We start from the raw sequence: 9,016 nt of genomic DNA, 5'->3' as shown, positions 1-9,016 counted from the left end.
AAAAAAAAAAAAAAAAAAAGAAAAGAGTTCTTTACTAAAATGTGCTTTCTAAATGCAATCATTGGAGCTATTCAGTCAGAAATTTTGTAATGTCAAGTCACTAAGATGATAGATTTTAAGTATTCTCCCCACAAATAACTGATAAGTATGGGAGGTGATACATATGCTAATTAGGTTGATATAGACGTTCCACAACGTAGATTTCAAGACATCAGGTTATACACCATCAATATAAACAGTTTTTATGTGTCAATTTAAAAATAAATAAAAGAAATTGTGCAGTATCTTAAATAGGATCTTGGAAATGCACGGAATGAAATTATATATCACATTTATGTTTGTCCTCCAACTTTGAACCACCTAGATTACAGCGTCAGTGAAGGCCAAATTCATTCTTTTTCCCCACTAGTAGCAACGTCCCGGCACACCAAGCAGAGTAGAACCTTAATAAACATTTATTGACTATATGAATGTTTAATTTACATTTCTAATTTTAGCGATGAACCTGAGACTATGTCTGCAATGCACAGTGAAGGTAGGCATTGGTATGGATTCAGATTTATTTTTAACTTGATTTAAAATATTCAATTTTTGAAGCAAAGATTAGTGATTTTGCCACAAATTTTGTGATTATCACAATTTCTTATTTACCTTCTCACCTGTCCAAGACAGTTACATGGAAACGCACACACACTCCATGCACCCCACTCCACTTCATCACGCCTGCTAGAGCACCCCATCTCCCATATCTGTTTCTTCCCCACCTTCTCTTGATGACCACCCAAGTGTTCAGGCCCAGTGTCTGTGGCAGGGCCTGGCTGCTCATTTCACTCCGTCCATTGCTGCTATCCACTGATCACCGTGGCTAATCAGATGGCATGCCAGCCTGCACCAATCATTAAGATGACCCAAATTAACAGCCTGGCCATGTCACAGTACATTCATTCCACAGACACAGACATGGTCTAAGTGTGAGGCAGAAACTCGGACGTGCTTATTTGTTTTTGCATTGTAACATGCATTATTGATTTCCATGAGCTGCTTTAGTGCTTTAATTCTGCAAATGAGAATCATCTGTCAATTATTATAGCCAGAATTGAGATCTGAGGGCAAAGGAGAAAATATATATGCTTCTTTCTTTTTCCTGACCTTTCCTTTTATTTGTCAACTTAGCACAAGACATTCTCCAGCTTTTTGTTAGGAAGAAATACTTAATCAGAATAGTTTTATACCCTGATAAGAGAAACAAGTCTTCTCTAACCAGGTGAAGAAAATAGCACAGGCGCTGAATGGTGAATTCGTTGCAGGAATTTTGTAACCCAATTTCCTAGCGTACACCAGTCAGTAAAGCTCAGTTCTTAATAAATCACAGTCAGCCTTATCTTAATCACGGTTATAATTGTTGGCACCTTGCAGCGCCTGGTGTAAATTTTAATCCCCCAAATATTTGCATTCTCAATAGCCGTTTTTTGACAATACATTCTAATAATTAGAAGGTCCCATTACCTGCTAAATGTTAGTATAAATGAACAATCCATTATGCACAATAAGTTTTATAAAACATTTACAGATAGAGATCATCTTTAATTAAAATTAACTTCCACATGAAAGCCAAGTGCACTAATGATTCACAGTGACCTTTTATTACCTGCAGTCCCCTGTTTTGGCTGGATGATTGACAGCTTGCTGTTTGGCTACCATGTTGAATTTCAGCTGACAAGACTTTTCATTTTAACTCAATTTGCCCGCCTATCACAAGCTGGTGGCAGGCCAGACCCAAGTCACCCAGCTTTGCCTCGGCAGCTTGCTCTAGTTCTCATTAGTACGCATTTATTCAGTGGAAATTGGAAGACAAATGCTTGAAGGCATGTGAACTAAGTATAGCAAATTAGGTTTAAAGACTGAATATTTATAAGTATATGGAAAGTTTTTTTTTTTTTTTTTCAATTCTAGAGCAAATTGAGAACTGAGTGCTAGCTTTGGGATAAAAGAAATGAAGATAGAAGGGGGAAGATTCTAAGAATAACAATACTATAAGCTTTTTCTTTCCGTTTTGGAAATATGTAAAATCTCTCTGACAACACCTTATCAAATAAAAACCTGGCTTCTCTGCCATGGAGTGCCTGCACAATGAAGTTTAGCACCTCGTGTGTGAGAAGGGGGAAAAAAATGAGGGTCATGTTCATTTGTTGCTTGGTTATCCCTTGGTATGTTTTAAATTGCCTTGTTTGTTCGGCACTAGCACAGAAACAGATGTTGCTCCACCGTGCAGGATAATTTACTGCACCTCCTGGTGCAGCGTGGAAGTCCTCCCAGGGCCCAGCTGGTCTGTCAGTGGCACTGGCTGGTGTCTGCTCGACTATGACAACTACAAGTAGAGGCTGCAATTTTTTTGTTGTGCAGTTGTCATTCTCCTCAATGTATAGCTCTGCCTGCATTTGTGCTGGGGCTGGTGGGAAAGCTGCTGGCTTTTGTGTCTGTGTATTGCACTGTGGAGTCACAGAAGCTCCACTCTCCATTGTTGATAATAATGAAACTCATTACTTCTGTCGTCTAATGATTATCGGCGTGATTGCTCGGAGCGAGAGCCAACCTCATCTTGCACACATAACTGGTACTGGAAGGTAAAACAGATTTGTCACTTACGATCTGACCGCTAAGCCACACTTTGTGCTCCATTATTGTGATTAACTTCTGCATAAGATATGCTTGCCCAATTGTCATTTGCGATACTGCGGTGGGCACAAGCTGCCATGCTTCCCGAGAGCGCATCAGCCAATCCGATGTGACCATGTTATGAGGATTATTAAATGCCTGCCCTGTCTCCGCAGCCACCCCACAATTATTTTGCTTTTGTATTTCTTTTTCCACACCCCTACTCGACTTGTGGGGTGAACAGCACTGCTGCATATGTCAGCTACCATTTCACACCTCATGCCAGGATGATGCCACGCTAGGGTTGATCCAGCAGAGCCAGCAGCAGTACGGGGAAGCCGACCCTTGCTTTACACCACAGAAATGTTGGCCTTTGGTGTCCGGCCAGCTGAAATCCGTCATGTCAGGTGCCTTGTGGCTATCTGCAGTAGAGTCCGTGTTCCAAAACCAAAGTTCTTTTCTGGCCTCATCACCAACAAACCGATTTGACTCTGCCTGATTATAATAACGAAGGCAGTCCAAGAGAATATGTACAACCTTACTGTGCGTCACATTGAATCACCACACTGGCCACAGAAAGCTGGCCGCAGCCTCATTTCTTTAGACAAATGCATGCTTAAGGAAAAGCCTCCTGGGAGAAGGCACCCAGAGCTACTTGGTATCCCCATGCAAGCTGTGCATAGATTTCAATTTGACTGAAATAACATTTATTTTTATTTTTTGGCTGATTCAAGCCATCATTGATAGGCCTGCCTTTAATAATCTAATAATTGGGTACTCTGTGTTTCAGAGCTTTGCTGAACACTGAGAAACTGGGCTGTGTGTGTGTGTGTGTGTGTGATTTCTAAATTGCAAGTCATAAACACAACCATTTGTTATGTGAAGGGGGAAAAAACTCCATTTGGAGCTCTTTTTCACACTGCTGATTAGAAAGAATCAAGCTTTATATTCCAGGACCCATTCACGCTGGTGGAAACATAGTCAGTTTTGATTATGAAGAGAGAAATGCAGACCTAGACAGGGACTACACGCTGGTATGCATGCTATCAGAATGATTTATGCAAATTATGCATATTATTCCCAAAGGAATTCCTCCTCAAACTGCCAGGATAAATTGCCGGAAATTAGCCATAAAATCTGTCGTGCTAGGAGCAAAAGGTGAAGGCCATTGGGAAAGAAAGGACATTCAGCTTCTGGAATCTTCCAGGATATGATGGTGGGCTGTTATTCTCCCTAGATGCTGAGGAAAATATGGCTTTCCTCTGAATCCTGGAAAAGTATTTTCCTTTTGAAATTTTTCCAACAAATGCTGACTCACATTTTATTTACAGCTAGCATAAAAGAAATTAAGTGTTAAGCTGTCTCAGAAAGCGCTACTACAATTACTTCACTATTAACTGCCTAAGTGGTTATTAAATGGCTAAGCCTGCCTTCAAAGGCATCAGAGTTCTAAAGATTGGTAAAATTACCCACCAGGAGTGTACTTTAACTGGGACATGGTTTTTTGTTTTTGTTTTTTATTTAAAGCAGTCTCACTATGTCGCCCTGGGTAGAGTGCTGTGTGTCACAGCTCACAACAATCTCCAGCTCTTGGGCTTAAGCAATTCTCTTGTCTTGGCTTCCCAAGTAGCTGGGACTCCTGCAGGCACCTGCCACAACAGCTAGTTACCTTTTGGTTGTAATTGTCATTGTTGTTTGGCAGGCCCAGGCTGGATTTGAACCTGCCAGCTCTGGTGTATGTGGCTGGTGCCCTACCTGCTGAGCTACAGATGCTGAGCTTGAGACATGGTTTTAATCTCAAATATGTAGATGCATACAGCATTTCTCTCTCTCTTCTATTTTAACATGTCAGTGTGATAATTTTTTTTATTAATCATAGCTGTGTACATTAATGCAATCATGGGGTACCATGTGCTAGTTTTACATACAATCTGAAATGCTTTCATCAAAATGGTCAACATAGCCTTCACAGCATTTTCTTAGTTATTGTGTTAAGACATTTATATTCTACACATAGTAAAATTTTTTTTAACACGACTCTCTAGCAGCAGCCTCGGTTGTCCCCACCCCCTGCGCCTGCAGTGTGGGTGCGCTCCCCGCTGTCTGAGTGTCCGCCTACACCTAGTAAATTTTACATGCACCCTTGTAAGATGCACCGTAGGTGTGGTCCCACCAATTACCCTCCCTCCACCCATCCTCCTCCTCCCCTCCCTCCCCCCTTTCCCCTTCTTCTTGGGCTATAATTGGGTTATAGCTTTCATTAGAAAGCTATAAATTGGTTTCATAGTAAGACTGAGTACATTGGATACATTTTCTTCCATTGTTTGCAGACCATTCTTTCCTATAAGATCAGGTGGCTTTCTACCTCAGCACAGCACTGCTGCCTCCGAGCTGTGAAGTGCCCTCTGTGCTGGGCTGGGGCAAACCACTGCCCCCACCACTCCACAGCCAGCCCCTCGTTCCACCTCGGTGCTCTGTGGATATGATGTCAATCGAGGTCATTAATGATAAACTTTAATGGTAAACTGAGAGCACTTTTCAGGAGCAGTCATACCTTACTCAACTGTTGTTTGTTTGTTTCCCTCAGAAAGCACCGTTCTTGAGGTTTTGCGACTGTGCTCCTTGTCAGGCACCATTCGTTTTGTCCAGGAGGATCTGACACTGGATTCGGAGCTCAAGGACAGCTGTCTGCGAAAGGGAGACTTTGTAGCCATCTTTCCTGCCTTCTTACACAATGACCCTGAAATCTTTGAGGCACCCCAGGTAAACAGCCCTCCAGCCCGTCATTCCCACTTGGATACTGCATGCACATTCCTTTTCTTGCTGATCTCTGTCCTTTCCTCTTGCCACTTTGTCCCAGATGGGATTGGGGACAACTTGATGACTTTTGTTACTCATTCTAATGGGAAAGTTTTCCTCTTTACTGAAGTATTTCCTGAAGATCTATCTTTGAAAGTTTTCATGATCTATAAATAGAAATACAATGATGACGCTAAATGCTAGTTGCTTCAAATGAAATGGACATTGAGCCTTGGTCACCATTACCTTTCTACTGAAATTAAGTTTTGCTTACAAAGAATATTGATAATCATGGAGAATAAGCTATTGCCAGGCGACTCAGGGAATAAACAAAGACAACTATTTTGCTAAGTGTCTCCAAAGTGGGGTTGACTATTCCAAAGTCAAATACCATTGTTGGTATAGTTAAGCCATCTACTTTTTCACCTCTTTCTGAAGGTCCGTGCCCCTTCTTGATCAATTAGTATGGCGTTATGAACTTGAGATTGTAAAGCTGCTGCTCACAGGTGAAGCTCGGAGGGTAATTGTGTCATCTCCTTGTATTTTTTTCTGAAGCTGGAGTTAATGAATATCAAAGATTGGAAATTAATCCAGCCTAGTTCATCCCTTAATACCACTTCTGAGATTCACCACCTGCATGCAAATTGAATGCAGTCATATTGTGCCTGTGCTTCTCAGAAAGCAGTGTTGCTGCAGCAGTTTTTCTGTATAAAATGCTTTTTTCCCAAAGGCAAACTTCTGTGCTCTTTTTCAACAGTTCATGGCTGGACCACTTTTAAACCCAGTTTCTAAGTTAGATGTTTTTCTGCTAGGCTGCAATTTTGCTATATTGCTAAATTTTGGAAATATATAAGAAGAGGGAAGCCTTCAAATACCATTAGAAAACTTACATTAATTTCATCAGCGAAGGCAAAGGACGCATGCGCAGGGGTCCTCAAACTTTTTAAACAAGGGGCCAGTTCACTGTCCCTCAGACCTTTGGAGGGCTGGCCTGTGGGCCCCAGGACTAGTCACCTGCTAAGCAGGACGGGCAGCGGTGGCAAAAACACCTGGTGGGCCGGATAAATGTCCTAGGTGGGCGACATGTGGCCTGTGGGCCATAGTTAGAAGATGCCTGGACGCCTGACGTATGTGTGTACATATGGTTTCTGTGGGTCTCATAAGAGGCATTATATGAACGATGATAGCAGATAGGTTGTAGAGTATTAGCAAGTGAAAGAACATTCCATAGACAACAAGTCTAATCTCCACATTTGTAAATATCGACAAAAAATATTCCACACGTAAGTAGGTATTCAATAAATAGGACAAAAGAATAGCTAATATCTGAAAAATATTTTAAAATTTTAATAAGCTTTATTTCTCTATATACATTTTCATTTATTTAAATTATATTTAATACTTTCATTATATGACTATTCCACTATTTCTTATGTCCACTATTCCTGGTGTGATAGTAAAATGAACATTCAAATACTCAGTACATGTTTACCAGCTGGCCACTCTTTTTTTATGGCATTGTTCTTATGGAGCTTCCTGTTTCCCAACCCCGACCCCCACGATAAAAAAAAAAAGACATTGATTTAGACTTTTAGGAACTTGAAATCAAAAAAGTTCCCTGATTAACTGCTTCAATGTCTTCAGCTCTGCTATATCCTTTGTATATTCTTCATATCCTTCATCTTTTATTTGATTCTATTTTTGGATTTCCTTGTGGTTATTTTCCCCTTTCTCAGCAATTTCCTTCATTATTTTTACCATCCGTATTTTAAATTCCCCTTCGGTCATTTCTAACATTGTTTTCATAGGTGGAATCTTCTGCAGTAGCTACCTCATGGTCCCTTGAGGGGTTGCTGTGGTCTAGTTTTTCATGTTGCCAGGATTTTTCTGCTGTTTCTTCCTCGTGAGTGTCTTCTTTCTGTCTGTTTCCTTGCCCTACTTTTTCCTTTCGCTTCCCCTTGCTCTTTAAGTTACCGTGCCTCTGACCTAAGGTGTTGAAGTGTCCTTTAGGTAAAGGACTAAGACGAGAAGAGTGAAGAGCAAGAAGGGTTAAAAGATTAAAAAAGAGAGAGAGAGAGAGAAAAGAGAAAGGAAAAGGGGTGAGTAAAAGGGAAGACTGACAAAAAGAAGGGAGGAACAGAAAGAGAGAGACAGGAGTAAAAGTGGTATACAGTTGGGTGCTTCAATCCACACCCACAAATCCCAGCCTCTGGGGGGGCTGGGTTGGGTGGGTCCCTTGATATCTGCAGCTCTTTGCCAGAGCAGACACGGGACCCATCTTATTATTATCAAGAAGGGTTTGCATCATGCCAAATCAGTGGCAGAACAAAATTGTAATCTTGTGAATACTGATTTAGCATCATTAGGGTAGCTTTAACTTGAGTTGATGAAGACTGGTATTTACTACATTTAACATTAGCCAATTATGTCTGACTAATTTTAAAATTAACTGGCTAATTTATTGCCACGACATTGTTTTCTTGAAATTAGTCATGGAATACTGATAATTCCTGGCTTCAAAAAAAGTGATGTAGTTCAGAACTGCTTATGTAGGATTTGAGGTCTTATCATTCTTTCTACAAACATTTAGTGAGCACCTACCACTGTTAGGCATCTAGACTGAGTCCTCGGGTTCTTAACAACTTGAGATGGTAGTAAGTAGATACTGTAGATGCTCGTGTAACAGATATCCATCCCAAACCACCATTCATTGACAGTAGGGAAGGAAATTCCAGAAAATTCTATTACCCTTCATTTGTCACTGAGAACATGGCCCAAGAGCTCTTGAGAGACTCATATTTGTCATGCCCTATGTTTCGTATCCTACAGAACTTGCTTGAGAAGACCAGATCTTACTTACAGAAAACAGACAACAGCTGTTAGACAATAAGATCTGAGGAAGACTGGCTACAAATGTAAGGATAGTTGTTCTTGGAGATCAAAGAGATAAGAGCCTTAGCAAAACATAGATATTTCCCAACTACACAGGGCATGGTTTCAGAATAGTCAAGCTTCAAGAAATTCTGGAATATTCCATTCCAAAGACAGGCTGTTGTTTGTCACAGGAATCCTCTGTAGCACCTCTTCTTTGCTGATGTCACTGATTCTCGTCTCGTTCCCGAGAGAATTTGCCTTTGCTCACTCTGTAGCTTGTGGGTACCTTTGTTAAAGTGCGTGCTACAGGATTTTGCAGTTATTTGTTTCCTTGTCTGTGCCCCCATATGTTGTAAGCTCTGAAGGGGAAAGACCAGGCCATCTCCATCTCTGTACATTCAGTGCCCCCACAGAGGAGTTTGTCCATGTAATTGAAATAAATAAAGGGGAAGCTTGGATGGATGAATGTACTGAAAGTGAAATATGCCTCAGTTAAAATTTTAAATCAGACAGATATTGCACATCCAAATATATATTGGGCCTGAATAGATCAAATAAACCAGTTCCTGGCTTGTGTATAAATATAGACATACTGGCTCGGCGTCTGTGGCTCAAGTGGCTAAGGCGCCAGCCACATACACCTAAGGTGGCGGGTTCAAATCCAGCCTGGGCCCACCAAACAACAATG

General features: G+C 41.0%; 1 protein-coding gene across 1 annotated transcript in view; it reads left to right on the top strand.

Annotated features, from left to right (window-relative positions):
* The window catches only part of LOC100945075 (25-hydroxycholesterol 7-alpha-hydroxylase), a 180,300-nt gene that overhangs the window by 165,675 nt on the left and 5,609 nt on the right, over nt 1-9,016 (top strand). The window contains exon 5 of the mRNA XM_012809816.2: nt 5,243-5,418. Within this exon, the coding sequence (XP_012665270.1) occupies nt 5,243-5,418 (176 nt within the window). The remainder of the gene's footprint in view (nt 1-5,242; nt 5,419-9,016) is intronic.

Source organism: Otolemur garnettii, unplaced genomic scaffold (assembly GCF_000181295.1).
Source record: "Otolemur garnettii isolate 467f Iridium unplaced genomic scaffold, OtoGar3 scaffold00113, whole genome shotgun sequence".
NCBI lineage: Eukaryota > Metazoa > Chordata > Mammalia > Primates > Galagidae > Otolemur > Otolemur garnettii.
This window is presented reverse-complemented; position numbering and strand designations above follow the sequence as displayed.